The following is a 23,559-nucleotide window of genomic DNA, read 5'->3' as shown; positions in this document are numbered from 1 at the left end:
TGTCACTCAGTAGATATTTTTACTATGTATGTATTTGTTAATCAATACACATCTAAAATATTAATTTGCTAATTTTATTGATCAATTTGGTAAAATAAAAAAATATGATATTAAATTTTTTTTATGAATAATACTCTGGCAAATTCATTTATACAAACTAATATAGTACAAAACGTATTAATGAATTTGTATACAAAATTAACTTAATAAATACTAATTAATATAGATGAATGATATAGCTAATTTGTGTATATAATTTATATATGTATCATCGCACTTTTTTTTCTTTTTTAAATCTATTTGGTCTGCGAAAGCCATCGCTTGTAAAATAATTAACTCATAAATTTAATTGTAACCATTTTTAAAGTGAAATCATTTATGTAAGATTTAATAAAAGTTAGAAGGGAGGGTGATGACGTTAACTTTTACTTTGTTAGTGATGTGATAAAATAATTAATTTTTTTGGTTGGTGATTAAAAAAAAATATAAATTTAAATATGATATAAAAACAGAGTTAGGTGTTAATATTTTTAGTTTAAAAAATGATATAATACTCAAAAATTATTTCATTATAGAAAATAAGAAAAATGTTTTCTTTTATTTTCATATTTTAAATCAATGTTAAGTACTATATCCAAAAATTATTTCTAAAAGAAATTCATGTATAACTTATTTTCAAATGAAAATTATTATTCAAATTCTACAGCAAAATGGGCCTAAAATTTAAAAAAAAAAATTGTAGTATTATTTTATTTTGTTTTTCTGTAAATTAAGTGCATCGATATAGCCAAATTTTTTATTTATTAATGGTATTTAAGATGTACCTTACGATTCAATATGTTATTCTATTTAATTTATTAAGTTTGAATCAATTTGGTTTTTGGTTGGTTTAATTTAATCTGCCTGTTTAAATTAAATAATAAAATATGTTCATTAATTTAATCTGATGTTATAATTATCAGCAAGGAAATGGGTTTCATGCAATTATTATTTTTTAATGTCATGTCAAATCTTATCATTCAAATGAGAACATAATTATTAATTATTCATATAAATAAAATATTAATTATTTAAACTACAAGTTAACTCTATTTCAACAAATTCCCACCATCTAAATGTGATATCCACATTAAAAAAAAAAAAATCAAATCCAAAAAATCAAGTGGTTTTTTTTTTTTTTTACCTATTTTCACAAAAAAAAAAAAATAATTTTATAATTATTATTTATCATATCACATTGAGATTTTTTGAGAGAGAAATTCTAGTGCTAAAAGCATTAGCACTATTATGTTTGAATTTGTGACATTGAAAATATCATCATTTATCCGTATGTCCACTAATATTATAAACTAGAGGTCCAAATTTTAAAATATTATGCCTCATTGTATGGTCGATTTCTTATCTTAGCCTCGTGTCGAGTCATGTCATATAACCTTTGTTCGAACAATAAATTTGTGTTAAAAAGATTGTTTCATGATTTTAAGTGTTAAAATGAACATTTTCTTTTCAAAATTTTAAAAAAGAGTGAGAATTTTTATACCTATATATGTGTTTTTGACACCCTTTTTTAAGTGCACCCACAATATATATATATATTTTTTTACTCCATAAATCATAATATTTTTAATACAAATGCACTATGGTAGGACTTATTGAATATAAAACATAAAAAAAAAGTTTGTAAAAATTTGATTAAAAAAATTAATTTGAACATTATATTAATATGCATACTTAAAAATAGATGTAACAAATGAAATTATATGGGAAGTTAATTATGATGTGAGATATTGATTAATAATGGTAATATAATAATAGTTCCAATACTATGATTATTGATTAAAATTATATAGTGTTTATAATGATAAAGTCAGTCATAGAAATAGCAATGAATTTGAAATTCACAAATTTGCAATTTGCATCCTAATCATGTCAAACAACATATTTATTTATTTCTTTTTAGCCCCTTAATTAGAAAAAAATAATATTAAATTTGGATATCTTTTATAATATGATAATGATACAATTCATCATTTAAATTTCCCACTTCTAAACACTTTTGGGTCATGTTAGGCTATCGGACCTAATAAGGCAATAATTTGTTCATATTTTTATTATAGCTAGTGATGTAGTAATAATATTTTAGATATTAATAGATAACTAAATCATTATTATATAATAAAAATATCAACAAAAAGTACACATTATGTAATATCATTTGGCGGTAATTTCATTAGTGTTAAGCCTCAAACATCTAATCACCGAAAACACTGTAAAAAAACATAAGCATTAAGGGTCATATAATGTTTTATTATATAGGGATATTATATTAACAAAATAAAAAATCACTTTGAAAATTACTGAGAATGTTTAGAAAATATGTTTGGTTAATTTGAATAAATTGGTGAATAATATGTTTGATTGGGAGGATAAATGGGTGGGTATGTTATGTAGATTATTAAATTACCTCCTTTTTAAATATTAATATAACAATATTTTTTATTATTATTTTTTAAATAATTTTTTTAACCCCCAACTGTTTAGATTTGGCAAAAAGACCCTAGCAACCAAAAACATTTTAAACTTAACAAAAACACTCCTACCTACCCCAAGCCATTGCTAGCAGCCAGCCACCACCGCTGGCAATGCCACAAACCTGGCCGTGATGTCGATAGTGCCACAGATCTGGCCGTGAAATGGCCAGGTTTTTTGCCGTGAAACACCAACTGTTTCAAGGCTAGATCGGTCATCGTTTCACGGCCACATCCTTGGTTGTTTCACGGCCATAGATTTGGCCCTGAAACAGCCAGATCTGGCTTTTTTCGACCATGAATCACCCTGAAACAGCCAGATCTGGCTTTTTCCGACCATGGATCACAGATTCATGGTCGAAAAAAGCCTCATCAGCGCATGGTCGGCCATATATGGCTGGTCATACACCATTATGGCAACTTTTGACAGCCTCCGACGACGATCGACGGTGGCTACCGGTGGTGGCTAGTTCTGGGTGTAATGACATTTTCTGTAAATAATGACAATAACAAGGGCAATATTGTCTGAAAAATTTAAAAAGCGAGGACAAAAGTCTTTGCATGAGTGATTATTTGTTTTGTAAACATTAACAAATATAAGGTTAATTTCAACCAAATCCTCAACAGTTGAGGAGCAATATGGGAAAAAAATTGTAATACCAGGAGCAATATGGCTGTGAAACGCCAGCTGTTTCAAGGCTAGATCAGTCGCCGTTTCACGGCCACATCCTTGGCTGTTTCACGACCATAGATTTGGCCCTGAAACAGCCAGATTTGGCTTTTTCCGACCATGGATCACATATTCATGGTCGAAAAAAGCCTCACCGGTGCACGGTCGGCCATATATGGCTAGTCGTACACCATTATGGCAACTTTTGGTAGCCTCCGACGACGATCGACGGTGGCTACCGGTGGTGGTGGCTAGTTCTGGGTATAATGACATTTCTGTAAATAATGACAATAACAAGAGCCATGTTGTCTGAAAAATTTAAAAAGCGAGGACAAAAGTCTCTGCATGAGTGATTAGGTGTTTTGTAAACATTAACAAATATAAAGTTAATTTTGACCAAATGCTCAACAGTTGAGGAGCAATATGGGAAAAAAAACTGTAATAAGTTTTATTAACAACCAACACCACCCCCCTCCTCTTTAAAGATTACTGGTAATATACTCCCCAAATACTATTGTTTGTCATAAAATATTTCGGGAATAATTTTTTACAAACCAATCAAACATCATTATCTGCTCAATTTAAAAAATATTACCCCAGTTATCTAATATTAACCCGATCCAAATGGGCCTTTAAAAAAACATAAAAATAACCCCTCTACAAATATATATAAAAAAAATCCTTTAATAATCTAAAAGATACAAATGTTTTTTTTTTTTTTTTATATTTTCTAAATTGCGTGTTTTGGACTTAATTATCTCTTATGGCGAATGAAATAATCCTATCATTTGAAATTCTTACTTAGATAATGATATTTTATTTTATATATAAGTAAAAGTTTAATCAAAACTAAATATAATTATAAACTCCAAGAGAATGATATGATAATTAATAAGGTTTGTTTCATTTATGGACTTTGTAGGTTTCAATTTCGAGACTATTTATCATATTTATATTTATGATTAACTTTAAAACATTGAGATTAAAACATTAAATATCATATAGTTATAAATAATTAAAATTAAGATATTGATGTTCTTATTTCAATGTAAATAAAATAAGAGGTATAGACTATAGAGTAGGAGGATATAATAGAGGACACGTATATGGATGAGATTACTTCCATAGAAATAAGGACATCAATAATAAGCCAAGAATGTTAGGTAAAACATCACAAAAACAAAAACAAAACAAAAAAATAGGGTTTAGTCTCGTAGGTATATCAGAGTCGGAGAGCCCAACACAGCAATAATAATAGGGGTTGTGTAGGTAGTGGACCATCCTAATCCTAATCTTAGATCAGAATAGGTCAAGTCTAGGGCCTACCCTGGCCTGACTTAGATTAGCCTACCCCTGCAGCCTTGCTATATCTGTTTTTGTGGGTCTGCAGGCTAGCTACTGCCTACTGGGCTAGTTAAAGCTAGGATGGGATAGGAATAGAACGAGGATAGGATAGGGAAAGTGTTATTCTCACCTTGGGCCATGGATTTGACGTGGCATTAATCGAGAGATGATGGTGACTGTTTTCAATTTTATTATTAGAGTTAAAAACACTTTTGTTTTTCACGTGTTGCTTTTTCAAAGTAAAGTTGTTTTCTTTTCATTTTTGGAAACGAAAAACAATGGGATTATGTCAATATGTTTGGACTCTTATTTGAAAGGAAAAATTATAGAAAACCAAAAAAAAAAAAAAAGGTTCATTTTATAGAGAAATTACAAAAATATGTTTTTAATTATTAAAAATCTTTATTAATTGTTTTAATAATTTTAAAGATAAAAAATAAAATTACTTACTCCAATTTAATGAAAAATTATACAAGTCAAAAGTTTTAAGTTTTGATAAATTAATCTTTTGATAGGAAAAAATAATTATAAATAATCTTGTTTAAAAAAAAAAATTGTATAAATTTTCTTTGGAGATAACGTTACTTTATATTTGATTGGGATATTTTCAATTTAGGTATAATCTTTTCATAAAATACTAAAAAAAGGACATAAGTTTTAATTTGTTCAATTTTGGGACACTAAAATAGTAACTTTGTTCAATTTAGGGACAAAACAAACATATTTTCAATTTGTTCAATTGAGGAACACTAAATAGTAACTTTACTCAATTTAGGGACACTTGTTTTTAATTGAAGTTACATTTAATAAGAAACAAGGGGAAATCAGTAATTATATAAGTTATAGAAAAAATAAAAGCAGTATAAAGTCTTCTAAAATAATTATATCCAATAAATCGCTAACATGTGTCTAAAAATTAAAAAAAGAAAAAGAATTAAATCATTGGCTTTCCCTCGGGCTAGCGACACATATGGCAAACCCTAATGTATCAAGCTCTGTTTTAAAAATCGGACCGGATCGACCGAGACTTGGCAGCTTCTCCGGTCTGGTTTAGGTCTTAAGGAGGTTTTTGTAATATTTTAAAATTATAAGGGTTACTTTGTAATTTTATAGGGGTGTTTGGGAGATATGTCAAAAGTTTAAGGATTAATTGGTAATTTTTTAGGGGTATTTTTGAAATAAATAAAATTTTTATGGACTAATTTAAACTTTTTTAAGGGAATTTTTGTAATATATTAAAATTTAAGGGATTAATAATAATTTTTAAAAAATAAAATTGTCCCTGACGTCGTCGGTCCAACTGATTGGACCGGTTGACCCGTAACCTAGGCAGCAAAACAGGTTGCCCTCTGATCCGAGTTTTAAAACAATGGTATCAAGCCCGACTTAAAAAATAAAATAAATATTTAAAAAAACTAAACAAAGGAAAAGATGTTGGTTTTTTAAATTTTAAAATGTCCGTGCTTTCTTTTATGTAATTTTTTTTGTAAGTTTTTTTTTTTTTTTAATTTTAAAACCAAATTTTCTCCTTTTTATATAAATAATTTATTTTTCTTATTTTATAATTATTTTTAATATTTAAACTTTGAAATCGAACAAATTTTTTAATTTTTAATTTAAAAACTAAAACCAAATAAATAACTAGGGATATCTAAGTCTTTTTGTTGTTTTATGTTAAAATTAACAAGTATCCTTAAATTGAACAAAGTTACTATTTAGTGTGTCTAAATTGAATAAATTAGAACTTGGGTTTATTTTTTCCCTAATTGAACAAAGTTACTATTTAGTATCTGTAAATTGAACAAATTAAAACTTGGGTCCATTTTTTTTCCTAATTGAACAAAGTTATTATTTTAGTGTCCCTAAATTGAACATATTGAAACTTGTGTGGGTGTTTTAGTAATTCATGAAAAAAGTTGTACCTAAATTGATAATATCCTATTGATTTGATGTTTATTTGACATTTTTATTAGGATATATACTTTAAATAATGAAAAGAAAAAAAAAAAAAAAGTCATGTATGAGATGCGCACAAATTCTAACTAAATCTAAATCTATATAAACAATCACTTGTTGAAATTTATTACTTTCTTTTTTTCTTCAAATGTTTTTGATGATTATAAATATATAAATTTATACCAACATTTCAATGTTTATAATTTTTGCTAATTATTTTATAATTTATATAAGAAAAAGAAAAAGAAAGTACATGAATTAAAAAAAAAAAAAAAGACATTTGTAATACATTAAAGCAATTTAAATATTTAAAATATTCTATTTTTGCATTTTTATCAAATATTTTTAGAGTAAAAAATATATTTGATGAGCAGACATACCAAATTATCTATATTTTATGCATACTTTATCTATATCATATATGATATTATAATTAGGGCATTTATGTAAAAATCTAATATAAAAAGACTCTAAGTTCCCCGATCCAAAATAAATTATATGTCAAACCGTTTACTATTGAAGATAAAACAAGTTAAGTTTATAAATTTAATTTCAAATCATTATATAAAGTCCAATTTAATAAATTAAAGAACCCCAAACCCATTTCAACTTTTATCCTATACTTTTCTAATTTTTCCATTTCAACTATTTTTTTTTAAACTTCTATATATAGTTTTCTTTAAGTTAAATGCTACTTTAGTTTTTATGCAAAATTCTGTTATTTTCAATGACCTTGATCAATTAAGTGACCATATATATATATATATTGTAACACCCCTCTCTAACCGGGTACCCTCCAAGTATTCCATTATGATAGAAACTTAGAGAATTCACGCTTGAAAAGTTGTGTAAATTAAAACATAAATCTTAGTTACAAACACGTTGTCTATGAAAATAAAAACTTCTCTTCTTATGATGTTATATGAAGAATATTATTTTTGAAGTAAGGTATATAGTTTGATGTTTATAATCTAAGTTTTATGAAATAATGAATATGTTTTGCTTATAAATGATGGAGATATTTTAGATTTGTTTCTGCTGTTAAACAATTGATATAGTTGTTTTCTTTAAACAATATTTTTTTCATATATAGTAATACTTCGAGAGATTGATTATGAAAATAATATAAACGAGAGGAGAAGTTTTATTTATTTATTTATTTTCATATAATACATGTTTGTAACTAGGATTTATGTTTAAATTTACACAACCTTTCATACTTGAATACTTAGATAATACCTGGTTGGAAGGGGGGTATATATATATATATATATACACCCCTTCCAACCAGGTACTATCTAAGTATTCAAGTATGAAAGGTTGTGTAAATTTAAACATAATACATGTTTGTAAGTCCGATATATATATAAAAGACCCCCCTTCCAACCAGGTACTATCTAAGTATTCAAGTATGAAAGGTTGTGTAAATTTAAACATAATACATGTTTGTAAGTCCGATTTATTGTAAGTAGGATTTATTGCACAACATTTCATACTTGAATGGAAGGGGGGTCTTATATATATATATATATATATATATATATATAAAAGACCCCCCTTCCAACCAAGTGCTATCTCAGTATTCAAGTATGAAAGGTTGTGTAAATTTAAACATAATACATGTTTGTAAGTACGATTTATTGTAAGTACGATTTATTGCACAACATTTCATACTTGAATACTTAGATAACACCTGACTGGAGGTGGGGTCTTATATATATACACGATTTTTTTCCATAATGAGACTTTGCCACCCGTCACTTTTCCCACCTATCAAGTTTCAAAACGACACTATTTCCACCCACCATTATGTTCCATTAGGGAAATCCTTTCTCTGACATGGTATAAACGGTGTAAAGACGAAAATACTTTTCCCTCTTATTCTTCTCTTCGTCGCTTTTGGTTCAGGCTACGATTCCGGTCAATTTGTTGAGTAGGGCTTTTTGTCGAGCACCTAGTGTGCATCCGAGAGGAAAAGAAAGGGGAATGGTTGGGGAAGGTGGAAAAACCAAGAAAAACACCAAACTCAAGCCAACAAACGCAACTCAACACACTAACAATACCAAAACAACCAGAACAACAATCATAATGCTTCAAAAAAGGCAAAACCTAGCTACGGTGGAAGGTCGCTGTTCACGGGCGACGAACTGTGAGTAACTAGGTGTTGAGGTTTGAGGGGTTTCGTAGAGTGGAGGTCGGAGGTTGTAGTTAGTGGTGGAAGATTGAATTTTGGCTGCCATAATCAAGCAGAAATCAACTTAGAAACAGCGAAACCTAACTTGCAGCTGGCGGTGGACAACGGCTTGAAAGAGGCGGGGATCAAAGGGTTTTGGTTAGAGAAGGTCAGGGAAGCTTGTGGTGGTGACAGGGAAAGCCAACAACAACAAATTCTGACCAAATCGGTCGGAAACGGTGGGTGGGGAAGTAAGTAAAACTTGACGGTGGTTGATTAATTTTTTTTTTTCGAGTTAATATATAGGGGATAAAATGACGTAATTATCTCTTGACTACTTTTTAAATTTACTATTATATCATTCTTCAGTTAAACTTGACGGATGAATTTTAACCTCGGCGATAAAGTTGTGTTTTGAAACTTTTAGGTGAGAAAGTGTAGGCCAAACTTTGGGTGAAAAAAAGTCGTTTACTCCTGTATAAACCTACCAATCTTTTCGATGTACTCGTGAAATGTTGAAAGCTAGAGAGGTCTTTGTAATTAAATCTAAAATTTGGTCATAATTTCTCAACCATACAATTATCCCAATTCCCATATTGATTTCCTTTCTAATCACAATTTTTTATTTTTACCTAGCCCCATCTATTTGACTGTTGCTACACTATATTGTCACCCCATAGATTTCTTTTACATTTTACTGTTTATCTGCAGGGCTATTATTGCCTCCAAGATTGTTTTACTTTTACTTTTACGACAATATTTCGATTCATTTTATCTGCCCCATCTATTCTACAGTCGCTTCTACAGTAGCAGGCAATGTTATGGACCTTATGGTACAAGTTACTGTTACCCAAGCAACGTTACTCTTATACTTGGTATCATCTTCGTTAAAATCGTGATTTAAAAACAGCCATTGGATAGTTTGATAATGAAAAAGTAAACGAAAATTTCATGAGTTTTTTAGTTTGAATCCTCCCAATCACTAATAGGGGTGATCATTAAAACTTTTATCTAACCGGTACTTCTAGAGTCCTGAAAGATTAGTTGAGGTATACATAAACTGATCCGAATATTCTTAGTGACTAAATATGAACCCGTAAATATTATTTGAAGATTAGTATTGGTTGATTGTATTAAAAAAATCATCATAAGATGTTGATCAACTCATTCAATTGGTGATTAAAGATTTGTAACTTGTTACAACTTACATTCATACATTATTTTATTAAAGATTAGTGGTAAAAAAAAAAAAAAAAAAAAACAATATGATGGTAACCAAACTCTTTCTTTAATGGTTCACGAATAGTATCCTCGTAGCATTAATAGCCTTTGGATTATGCGGGACTTACACGGGACTTGGAATTTCTACCTTTCGGATTTTGATCTACAGAACAATGATATGATAGTTACCAACCTTTTAGTAACTTGTTACTCGGGGCTTAAACCCATTAATGTTACTGAGAATTATTAGCCGTTAGATCTTGTTCAAAAGAAACATGATGTGATGGTTCCCAGCCCTATTGTAACATTAAAGGGGTGTTCCAATGACAAACAAATTTTCACATGAAACGACAAAAGTTTTATCTAGTTCTAGATTACAAAGTATGATCCCGTCAGAGGTTTAAAGTTCGTACAATTATTCAATTAAGAAAAATCAATACTTTGATATTTTCAGCAGTAGAAAACAAACTAAATATTATAGTAATTCTTTTATTTTATTTTTTTACACTCAAGCAAATATCATCAATGTCCTATTAACACGGCATCAATACCAAATAATTTTTAAATTCAACCAAATTTCTTTAATATCTCTTGGCTAGCTAAAACACACACTACAAAAATCTAATATTGCACTTGCATTATTATTGCTAATTCAAAATCACACAGTTACAACAATTGCAGTTTTATTCTACTTCCAAGTACACTACGACAAGAAATTTCGAATTTTTCATTATTTGTCAGATATATACGAGTATCATATTACCGCACAAACAGAAATCTACAGACACTGATGCATGTTACAAGTATGCCAATCGAATCTTTTGGCGTCGTCACAGAGATAATAGAACCCAGACCCTTTTAAAGCTCATATCATGCCTACAGATGCTAACTTCAGAACATGTTTAAAGAAGATCCGGTGTACCCCACTATGATGACCACAACGTTTTCGATATGCAAGTGGGGTAAGAGTTAGATATTCGATTGGTCTTACTACTCTTCTCTATTGCTATGCATCCTGCTATTATCATTAAAAGCATTGCAAGCACTTTTCGGATTATCTAACCCTTGCACAAGTGCACACTCAAATTTGATAAACTCTCTCCTTAGTGAAATGATTTCATCACTGGTTTAGCAGTGCTGCATGCAGGGCAAATGGTACATAAGGCACTACCATGGTTCGGAGTTATTACCAAGAAAATTTTTAACGTATGAGGGCTTGCTCCAACCTTCCTCCATCGAAATGAGGTTGAGGCGTATCATCAGTTTTTCCACAGCATCATCCTCCAGGGAGCTCGTTGGATCAGAGGATGGCTTTTCTAGTGAAGAACTCTGTAATGTTAAATAGAATTCCTTAGTCTGTTACAACATAAAAGTCATTAAGTCGTGTTACAGAAAATTGTACCTTCGCTTCCTGATACAATTTGAGATATTGCAGAGATTGCTCATAAAGTCCGCAATGATAGAGAAGAATGCTGTAATCTCTTAATTCCTTGACATCAGTTTCCATGAGAATAAGACGCTCGCACGCTGTAACAATAGTAACAGTTTCCAGATGAAAAATATGTATGCCAGAGCAATGCATGTAGAAAAGATTTTAAATGAAAAAAGAAAAAAAATTAGAGAAGAATATATAGTGAGAAGGAAATCATTTCACCATCATGTTAATTCTCTAAACAGTCAAATATCCGAAAACAGAAATAAGTTATTTATAGGGTTAAAACGTTACTAAAAAGAAAATTAGAAATTTACCCACACAAGCAAAGGAATACTAAATCAACACAAGTAAGGGAGAAATAGATAAAAAAATTCCAGAATAAAAATAACTCCTCTTTCCATAAAATAACTTCTGTAAAATCTTAAATCTTGGCCTCAAGAATGCAAATAAAACAACGAGGAGAGGAGAAAGCATAATGGGATATGGGAACAAAGATCTTCAAGTGTCCTTTATCTTCAAGCTGTCTTTATGTTCACCTTAACTTTACACTTTCTAGATCGAACATTTTAAAAGTTCCTACTCAACTCAATATACAAAACGACTAGGAATTTCTTCCAACAACTCTCAAAATAAATGAAAATTGTTAAACAAATACATGGCAGTACTATATTAATAACTCCTTTCAGAACTAAATATGCCAAATCATCGTGGGTCCAAAGTGCATCAAGTGCATGGAAGAGGCAGCAAAATCCTTCAATCTCTATGGCTTTACATGAATAACATGCCAACAACAGCATGCCAAACGCATCTTGTTTTTTTTTTTTTTTTCTCATATTCTTGCATAATCAGCGCAAGTACAAAAAAGAATATACTAAACACATCTATTATCTTACAATTACATACCGGCTAATGCACGTCTCATATCCCCAAAGCGTACACTGGTCCAAACACCACGCTCTAACCTGTGTTTAGCAGCCTTCGCTGATGCAAGCTGCAAGCCACTGCAGTAGAAAAAAAAATGAAATCAGAATAAATAAAGCCCAAAGGGGCGGAGGGGAGGAGAAAGAAATCTCAGTTGAGATTATAAAAACTACAAAGAGTTTTCATATAATCACAGGTTAGTTTGCAATATAGCTCAACTACCTGTCTTCACTGTCTAATTGTTCAATGCAGTTAGCAGCATGTGCTGCCCTTAAGAATAAACTCCGGGAGAAATCATGTTGAAATGGCCAGAAGGCACTCTTTAAATTCCTTAAAATCTGCACAGATTGTACAGTATAAACTGAAGCAGGCACTACCATACATAAACCAAATAAAGAGCCTCAAAGATAGCAGCCATGCCGTGAATGTAAACAGGAACATCTCACAAAGAATCCAAACAAGACTCAATTGCCGTGAATGTCGGCAACGATATGCTAAACTCACACGAAATCACATTTCTATGCTTTCTCAAAATGCATATTTCTGGGGAAAACTTTAATTTGACTCTGTTTGTATATCTAATTCTAGCCTTCAATATGTCCCTCAGTGATGTTCTTTTTCTATTCTATTTTTTTTTTTTTTTTAAAATAACCCCTGCATATATCATGTATTATTAATGTTGCAAAATATAAATGAATCTCTACGCTTAACTTCAATTCAAACGCATTAAAGTGGAATTACTTACAATGGTCTCATAAATGCCTATGAATTTCATAAATCTTGTGAATGTTTAACATGCAGTCTTTCTGAGAAATTAGAGTATATGCATTATCAAATTAGTTAACTAACAATTGTCATCTAAAACAGCATCATATTGCATTTTTTCTTCAATTGAATCTCACAGAGAAATACTCCTGATCTAAGTATGATGATCCAACTATGAGAATAAAAAAAGAAGGAAACACAAAAGTCAATAATCATTCCCAAAGTCGACTAACTCATATATGACAAAACGTAATAGAAATCATTTCTAACATTTTCAAGGGTAAAGTGCACACATTCAAGTACCATAATGGATCTTCGGTCTTCTTTCCTTAATTTCCCAAATGCAATTTGCCATATGCTAATTGCAAATTATTTACTTTAGTTTCTTAGTAGTTAGTACCATGAGTCCACAATTGATTTGCTGATTAGTTCCAGAAGACAGTTATCATGACACAGAGATTTTTTCAGTTACCATTTACCCTTTGTAAAAAGAAAATATGAAAAATGGAGAATTCAATCTTTATTTAAGAATTGAAAACACAAAACTTAAAAAAGATGTTTTCCGTCCTTTCATTCTCAAAATTTTAAATTTATCATAAGAAAATGATAGCAAACACATTTTTACTGTTTTTATTTTCAGATACTGTATTCAAAAAATAAATTTTTTACTGTTTTTATTAACACAATTTCAAATTCCGAGAACACAAAATAAAACTCCTTATTTTTATTTTCGAATGCATTTTTTTTTTTTTTTTTTACAAAAACACCGAATAACATATATCTAGTATCTTAGCTTAACAGACTTGAGGTTTGCTAAATACAGGAAAGAAAAATAATACAAATGTGAGCAAGTATATAAAAGTACCTCCTCCAACAATATTTGCACAGTCATAATGTGTGACTGATCAGATTCCCTGCTCTTCTGCTTCTGATATCCCCTAGGAAGACCATGGTCAAGAGGGAATGCTATCTCCACGTCAAAATCTACAAGGCCCCATAAGCGAAGCATTTTCAGGATTTCTGAGTATACAAGCGATAGCATAACAGCGGAGCCCGAGCGATGTGTCAGAACCTGCTCATGGTGTTAAGACAAATAACTGAAAAATTCCCTTATGATAATGTTTTCTCCAATGAGGAATATAGAATTGTTGAGAGAAGGAAGAATTCCATACTGAGTGAAGATATAGTGCTCTTGGATCTATTTGATTTCCCGCACTGGTTCTCCGAAAACCCTAACATGAAATCATCAAATCAGGTATAAGAAAGCTCCACTGCCTGACGATACACTATACAGTTTATTAAACACATTTTGGATTGATATAAAAGAAAACAGAAGCATATGAAGATTATGAAGAACTCTTTACAGCATTCAGTACAGAGCAGGGGACACACTTATTAGGATATTCTAGTTCTATAGGTTCTGCAGTCTGCTCATGTTTGCAAATTTATTTTATTCATTTTTTCCAATAGGATGCTGATTAGATGTATATCAATAGAAATTACAAAACTGGATCCGATTCCACAAGACTACAAAACGACTCCCAGCAGAGGGGAATCTGGAACTATACAAAGATCATTCCAAATCCACTACATTACATGTTTGGTACTTTAATGTGTATCTCAAGACCAGTTCAAATGGACTTAGTTAGCTATGAGTGAAAAAGCATTACTGAGATCACACACACAACACAAACACGCATGATAATGCCAACCTGCTGACCACTTACACTATATAAACTTCTAAGTGTCATAAAAATACAAAAATGTACTCCTTCCTTTTCTGCATTTCCTTTTATTTGAGTAAACAAAAAGATTAGCTCAGAAAAATTACCAAGAATACAAAATTAACCACTGTAAACATGTCTACCAACCTTTTTATCAAACAAATATCTCTCTATACTATCCAAAAAATTTTCTCGTGATGACTTCAAAGATGAGTTATAATGAGGGCAATATCCCACAGAAAGATCATCCAATCGGTCGATGAAAGCATCCACAGGGAGGGGAACTGATGAATGTGATATCAGGGAGTCATCCTCTGCTGCTATATGAAGAGCTGTTTTCCCCAAATCAACACATCTATTAATGCTAATACTGGTTTCCCTTTCAATATTGGATAATTTATTGATCTGAGAGCAAAAACCCTCTCTAGCCTCCTGTTTAGACATAAAAAAAGAATTGAAATTAAAGAATTTAACTTTCATATGGAATAAAGAGATGTAAAGTAGTTAACATATTATTCAATTTACTCATCCCACTGATATAATCAGAAAGCACAAGCATGTTTTTCTGGTAAAAACAATGGCAAACACGAATCACCTGGTGCACAAATTTAACAAACATTTTCTTTTTTGTTTTTATTTCTTTCATCCTTTTGGAAGATACAATGCACATCAATTTGAGCAAACAGTAATATTTCTCGGTTCACTAAGAAAAGTAATTAGCACACCTTTAATCTAGTAGTAGAGAAATGGATACTTAAGTCTATGAACAAGTCCTGGGTAAGTTAGGTTCAAACCCTTCTTTAATCACAGTCATTAAGATTCACTAGATTATAGTTAATTGTCTCCTTGGAATGTCCTTATCAGTCTCTAAAACACATTTGTTTCCTTTTGCCAAAATTTATTCAAGAAAATTAGGGGTCAGTTGGTATTGCTTTAAGAATATGTTTTGACAAAATGAATTCAAAAAATGAAAACAATGAAATGCATTCAAAGTTTTATTTATTTATTTTTTGTGAAAATGAGAGCAATATATTTTAAACATACAATAGTAGAATACCTTACATAAAGATTCTTAATAATCTTAAAAATAAAGTTAAAATTACTTAATTTGTTTTGTTATTTTGGGTAGGAATTTTGAAATAGTATTGTTAAGTTGAGTTGAGTTATTATTACGAAAATATGATTTGAATAAAATGTATTTGATAAAGTGTTACTTGAATATTGTGCCAAACGTGTATTTTTGAAATAGGATAGAGAATAGTATCTGAAATAGTAAACCAAAGACACCCTAAACAACTCAAAAGTGCTTAATGATTTTGAGAAAAACCCAAGAGCAAGCAATGCACAAACTTTTTCTTTGTCTTTTCTTGGTTAAAGATGAAGATGAAATTTTCTATTTTATGAAAAAAAAGTCTCTAAAAATAATTGAAATGTGTTTTTCTTATTTTCTGAAGATAAAAAAAAAAAAATCATTCTCAGGAGACATTAATGAGTAGCTCTCATGTCTGTAAATACAAGATCATCTTCCTTTTTCTTATTTTCTGAAGATATTAAAAAAAAAAAAAAAATAAATCATTCTCAGGAGACATAAATGAGCAGCTCTCATGTCTGTAAATACAAGATCATCTTCCTTTTTCTTCCTAATCAAAACTATATTCTCATTTACAGTCAACATCTTCCGCAATTATGAAGAATACATATATGTGTGTGTGTGTGTAAATCAACATCTTCCGCAATTATATATATATATATATATAGAAAATAAAACAACTTGTAGAAGTCTTAGCCATTAATTTTCAACAAATTCTTCAGTCATTCAAGGATCTTTCATTCATAAGATTAAAAATCCATTAACAAAAAATTTTAACTTCCAAGGATTCGCCTCTTTTCTTGACTAAACGGAATATTACCTAGTAATTTCATTTTCACATGTAATTCTTACCATAAAAGCACTTATAAACAAATATTCTAGACTTCCACAGATAAACCAAATTCAATAATGAAAGTTCTGTAATGACACTGAAACCAGAACCCTTAAATGCAAAAGATCATGTGAAAGAGAAAAGATTCAAATTTGCTTATATCCAACGTTCTATTGATAAAGATTCCAAATAAATTCCATTCCAGAAGTAGAAATTGTGAAACGTTCTGGGCCCTTTTCATTTTTCGAGGATTAGATTTGGATAATACAATATAATATGGAAACTAGAAATTACAGAAGTACAACACCACTCTGACACTGGCTTATTAACATCCAGTCCCCAGACAATGAAAACAGTAACAGTTATGGCCTATGGGTCATGCATTATTTATTACTAAAATGATCTAGTATTACAATTCTTATTTTGTTATTAATTTGAGACTAAATACTATAAATATGATGTTGCTTCAATATTATCACCCGTTGCTTCAATATTATCACCCACAGAAATACAGAACAAGACCAACAACGTAATGCATGAAAAATCAACAAACCCAAATAACAAAAACTTTTAGAATTTGCAAAACAAGAAGATAAAAATTAATCTGACCAGAAGAAAAGCATCAAACTACATGATAAACAGACATTTTAATATTATAAACATGACTTCACTATGATATCACCAAAGAAATACACAAGACCAACAATCTAAGTACCAAAAATCAACAAACTCAGATGGAAAAAGTCACTTAGATTACATAGAATCATATGGAGAGTATCAATCTGGCTCATTAAGAGGACCAAAGTTCCTGAAAAGCAGACATGCTAAGATTATAAATATAACAAGAGCAACAATGTAAAGCACTGAAAATCAACAAACCCGGACAGCAAAAGCACTTAAATTGCACAAAAGCACAATATAAACATTAATCTGACTCAATAAAAGCGTAAAAAATCCATGAAAAGCATACATTTTAATGTTATAAATATGACTTTGCAATGAAGATCGACAATATAAAACACGAAAAATAAACAAACACAGATAGCAAAATCACATAAAAAACATCACTATGGCTCAATAGAAACATCAAAACCTTAGAGAAACAAACATGTGACAAACATGCTAGTGTTATAAATATAACAAGACCAACAATCTAAAACAAAAAAAATCATCAAACTTAGATAGCAAATCACCTGAATTTCTTAAAATCAAATGAAGAACATCAATATGGTTCAATAAAAGCATCAAAAACAAAGAAAAGCAAACACGTTGATATTATAAATATAACAAGACCAACAATGTAAAACACCAAAAATCAACTAACCCAGATTGCAAAATGACTTAAAGTAAAGAAATTCAGATGAATAGCATCAATCTGACTCAACAAAGGCATGAAAATTCAAGAAATAACAGAAATGCTAATCTTAGATATGACAGGACCCATAAATTAAAACGCCAAAAACCAACAAACCGAGATAGAAGAATCACTTAAATTACGCAAAATCAATGCGACTCAATAAAAGCATCAAAAACAAAGAAAAGCAAACACGTTGATATTATAAATATAACAAGACCAACAATGTAAAACACCAAAAATCAACTAACCCAGATTGCAAAATGACTTAAAGTAAAGAAATTCAGATGAATAGCATCAATCTGACTCAACAAAGGCATGAAAATTCAAGAAATAACAGAAATGCTAATCTTAGATATGACAGGACCCATAAATTAAAACGCCAAAAACCAACAAACCGAGATAGAAGAATCACTTAAATTACGCAAAATCAATGCGACTCAATAAAAGCATCCGAATTCATGAAAACACAGGCGCATTAATATGATAAATATAACGAGACCCATTATGAAAAACTTCAAAAACCAACAAACCCAGATAGGAAAATCACTTAAATTATAAAAATCACAAGTAGAGGATGAACAAAAATCAATAAAAGAATCAAAATTGATTGAAAAAAAGAAAAAAGAAAAAAGAAATGAGAATGATTACTCGGGCATAGGTTGTATCGATTCCAGTAGAGTCCAAAGCGTCGTGCAACGCCAACTTGAGCTCACTCGCGGCGTACGGCGCTTGGGATCCGCCATGACACACTACTCGGAAACACGATGACGGCAGCGGAAATTTGGAGAATTTCGGAGAAGGACAAAACGACGCCGCAGGGTATAAGGAAAGAGTCATGATTTACAAAGAAAGAGATGAGAGAATAGAGAGAAAATAAACTCTAATTATTGGAGGGAGGAAGAAGAGAAAGTGAAGGTTTTGTGTGGTAGAAAATGGCTGATAAGTAAGAGAAATTAAAAACATCAAGGTTGTGCCTGTGCATGAAAAAGACAAAGCTTTCGAAAATGACTGATATGTGGATCTTTTTGAGATTTTTTATTTTTGAAAAACGGTTACAACTTATCACTTTTTAGTTGGAGTAGGAAAATAAATAATAAATAAATGTACTATTTTACTAAAAATGTCACCAAATCTTGAGTTTAGCCCACAGATAAAGACTCAATGAAATAGCTACATGTGACGATATGTTGCCGCACAATTTATTGTCAATTTTCACATGTGTACGAAATTATATAAGTAATACATTATAAAAAATATACGGATATGGAATTACTATTATCAATTACGAATTAAACTATCCTATTACTATTTGATCAAATCATATTTTATGAAAGAAGAATCTAAATTAAATAAAATTAACAATTAAAATTAAAAAAAAACTAAACAGAGAACAATTAAAATAAACATTTGGGTAAAAACAAGATGACTAGACCTAGGACATAGACTTCACACCAACTCTTATTCATATGTATCAATCTCTTATGCTAATTTTATTAAGTTTTTCCTACAGGTCAAACTCCTTACAGGCTTCGTTTGGTTCAAAATTTAGGGGTTTTGGGAAAAGTTTTTTGAAAAAAGTTTAAAAAAAGTTGAATTGGGTGGGTATTACGATGTAGGATTTATAAATTAATAAAATGTCACCTATGTTTGTTTTTTTACAAAATACCCCCTATAATAAAACATTAAAAGTTAACAAAAACAGCCCCAATCCACCCTCAAATACCCCCAGCCGGCCACCACCACCGAAGGTGGCCGGAGTCGCCTTATCGGCGTATGACTGGCTGGATCTTGCCGGTCATACGCCGATATGGTATTTTCCGGTCAGATCCACGGTGGATCTGGCCGGCAAAGGCTAGATCTACGGCCAGATCTGGCCGTCAATGGCCAAATCTGGCAGTATTTGCTCTCAACGACTGCCAACAAACGGTCGTCGTTGATGGTCAACGACGACCGTTTGTTGGCCGTCGTGACCGACTGTTACGGCCAAAGATTTGGCCGTCAACAGCCAGATCTTTGGCCTTAGATCTGGCCTTTTTCGGCCAGATCCACCGTCCTACCAGATTCCGGCTATTTTCCGGCGGTGATGACCAGAATCTTGTAAATGTGGATTGTTGGGGTGTTTTTGTAATTTTTAAAAAAATGTTTAGGGGTATTTAATTAAATTAACAAATTTAGAGGGTTTAAAAAAATTTGAATAATATTGAAAGTAGTATTCCCCAAAATGAGAGTTTTTGAGTATTTTATTATTTAACTTTTTTGGGAATACTAAAAGTAGTATTCCCAATTTTGAACCAAACGAAGCCCTTAAATTTCCAATAATTTTCTCTCGAATAATTATCAAATTAATCCCTAATTATCTCTAATCATATTTAAGCAATTGGGGATCATTACGCTCTATGGAGTTTACCAAAGCCTCACAAGTCGCAGTAACCTATCTCTAGCGTTCGCTCAACTTATGGTTTTACTACCGTAGACCAACTAAGTATTATCTCTCGATCTCAACTTAGTCCATTAGTTCATTCAATTCTTGGGCCCTTAAGAATCAAAAGCATTAGGAATAATAGTAAAACTTAGAAAGAATTCTTAATACAAATTAACAATCAAAGATCAATACATAATTAAGAGATTGGGCTATATCTAGGCCCTAGAGAATAAAATTAGTTCATAATAAACATAAAAAAAATAATCATATTTATTAAAACATTCATCATGAGTTTACAAGAAAAGAATAAGGAAAACTTCTCTATATTGTGAATCAAAGCTCCAGAATTTATGTTACTTCTCTTCTCTCCAGATTTTTATCCCTTTCTTCTCACCAAAGAATCCCTTAAATAATATTAAAAGACTTCTATTTATATCCCACAAGGGTCAGGGTTTGTTTTTCCTTAATTCTATTTGGTTTGGAACTCTTAACCTTATTCTCCTAGCTAAAAACGGACAACAAACTAGTGCCTTCTGTGACTGTGCCGCGGCACTGTGCTGTGGCACAGTAGCTACTGAAAAAAGTGTGTCGCTGCACAGTAGCTGTTGCCCTTTTCCCGCATTATTCCACTGTTCTTCAAAGATGTTTATTTTTGGACATGATAACGATGGAATTTGGAAAAGTTTTAAACATATGAAATGTAGCCCTTTGAATCAGATTTCCAATGGTCTAAGAATCATCTTAATCTGAGTTCTACATCTCAAGATATTCTCAAAATACCGAGGCATGTGCAAACTAAAACGTAATCTAGAATCTTCTCTTTACTTCAACTTCCATAACTTCTTCAATTCAACTTTGATTCTTGATCCGTTTGTTTCCACTCGTCACTCATTCCGTTGCAAACATGATTCTTCATTCGAGCATAACATTTAAGCACTAGTAACCTGAAAAACACTAAAAAACACTCGTGATTCTGTAAAAGGTAATTTTAAAAATATTAAGAAGCCTAATTTTCGACAATTAATCCCCCCAAAACCACTAACTAAATGTGTATTTTTATCACAATCCAATCCAATCTCTTTACCATCTGTTATCTCATCAAGGTTGAAGTACATAAATAGTGTCAACTTCAAACATTTTCCTTGACACATTGGCATTTGGTTGTAAAACAACAAAAATCAACAAACCCAGATTGCAAAATGACTTAAAGTAAAGAAATTCAAATGAATAGCATCAATCTGACTCAACAAAGGCATGAAAATTCAAGAAATAACAGAAATGCTAATCTTAGATATGACAGGACCCATAAATTAAAACGCCAAAAACCAACAAACCGAGATAGAAAAATCACAAATTACGCAAAATCACAATATAAAAATTAATGCGACTCAATAAAAGCATCACAATTCGTGAAAAACAGACACGATACATGGTAAATATAATAAGACCCCGACAAACTCAGATAGAAAAAGCACTTAAATTACACAAAAAGACAGGAACAAAATTAATCCGACTCAATAAAAGAATCATAATTCATGTAAAACAGACACTTTTGTATTAGTAATATAATAAGACCCACACTGTAAAACACCAAAAACCACCAAACTCAGACGGAAAAGCAATTAAATTACACAAAAACCACCAAATTCAGACGGAAAAGCACTTAAATTACACAAAAAACACAAGATAAAAATTAATCCGTCTCAGTAAAAGCATCCGAAATCATGAAAAATAGACACGTTAGTATTTTAAATGTAACAAGACCCATAGTGAAAAACTCCAAAAACCAACAAACCTAGGTAGATAAGCACTTAAATTACACACACGCAAAAAAAAAAAAAAAAAAAAAGATAAATTAATCTCACTCAATAAAAGCATCCGAATTCATGAAAACACAGGCGCATTAATATGATAAATATAACGAGACCCATTATGAAAAACTTCAAAAACCAACAAACCCAGATAGGAAAATCACTTAAATTATAAAAATCACAAGTAGAGGATGAACAAAAATCAATAAAAGAATCAAAATTGATTGAAAAAAAGAAAAAAGAAAAAAGAAATGAGAATGATTACTCGGGCATAGGTTGTATCGATTCCAGTAGAGTCCAAAGCGTCGTGCAACGCCAACTTGAGCTCACTCGCGGCGTACGGCGCGTGGGATCCGCCATGACACACTACTCGGAAACACGATGACGGCAGCGGAAATTTGGAGAATTTCGGAGAAGGACAAAACGACGCCGCAGGGTATAAGGAAAGAGTCATGATTTACAAAGAAAGAGATGAGAGAATAGAGAGAAAATAAACTCTAATTATTGGAGGGAGGAAGAAGAGAAAGTGAAGGTTTTGTTTGGTAGAAAATGGCTGATAAGTAAGGGAAATTAAAAACATCAAGGCTGTGCCTGTGCATGAAAAAGACAAAGCTTTCGAAAATGACTGATATGTGAACCTTTTTGAGATTTTTTATTTTTGAAAAACGGTTACAACTTATCACTTTTTAGTTGGAGTAGGAAAATAAATAATAAATAAATATACTATTTTACTAAAAAAGTCACCAAACATTTTCCTTGACACATTGACATTTGGTTGTTAGACCAATGACTAAACAAAAATTATATTTGAGTAACAATTCAATTCCACTATGGCCATAAATTTATGGTCATTGTCACTTACAAAATAGCCTAATGAGATAACTACTTTTGTACCTAAGAGTGATGAATCATTTGTTAGTCCACTATAGATATAGTGCTCTTCTCAATATAGACAATCACCACCTTATTGATAATCCTTAAAAAGACTGTGTTAGGCTAGCGTCAAAATAAACCAATATTTACACACGACGCTTTAGTGACCTCAAATCTCATTTGTTAGTCCACTATAGATATAGTGTACTTCTCAATATAGACAACCATCACCTTATTGATAATCCTTAAAAAGACTATGTTAGGCTAGCGTCAAATTAAACCAATATTTACACACGACGCTTTAGTGACCTCAAATCTAAGGATTACATACACCACCATCCGTTAGAGGATATGTTTCATAGACATTGGAGTTACCATCCATATAGAAATCTCTAGAGGGTCAGTTTAGTGAACTTGCATATAACAAACCCCCATGC

The 23,559-nt window shown here is 30.9% G+C and overlaps 1 protein-coding gene across 2 annotated transcripts; it reads right to left on the bottom strand.

Annotated features, from left to right (window-relative positions):
- Positions 1 to 10,591: 10,591 nt before the first annotated feature.
- LOC116105320 lies at positions 10,592 to 22,782 on the bottom strand. 2 transcript variants are annotated; one of them, XM_031391755.1, is made up of 8 exons: positions 22,515 to 22,782; positions 14,885 to 15,169; positions 14,186 to 14,245; positions 13,879 to 14,085; positions 12,471 to 12,586; positions 12,231 to 12,328; positions 11,295 to 11,419; positions 10,592 to 11,221 (listed from the first exon to the last, which is right to left on the bottom strand). In XM_031391755.1, the coding sequence occupies exons 1-8, from the start codon at positions 22,701 to 22,703 to the stop codon at positions 11,060 to 11,062; spliced, it is 1,242 nt and encodes a 413-aa protein (XP_031247615.1). In that variant the 5' UTR covers positions 22,704 to 22,782; the 3' UTR covers positions 10,592 to 11,059. The 2 variants fall into 2 exon arrangements, with proteins under 2 accessions (XP_031247615.1, XP_031247614.1); XM_031391754.1 differs by lacking the exon at positions 22,515 to 22,782 and adding an exon at positions 18,665 to 18,958.
- Positions 22,783 to 23,559: the final 777 nt, after the last annotated feature.

This window comes from Pistacia vera, unplaced genomic scaffold (assembly GCF_008641045.1).
Source record: "Pistacia vera cultivar Batoury unplaced genomic scaffold, PisVer_v2 Contig497, whole genome shotgun sequence".
Classification (NCBI taxonomy): Eukaryota; Viridiplantae; Streptophyta; class Magnoliopsida; order Sapindales; family Anacardiaceae; genus Pistacia; species Pistacia vera.
The sequence above is the reverse complement of the archived record's forward strand: the minus strand, read 5'-3'. Positions and strand labels throughout refer to the sequence as shown.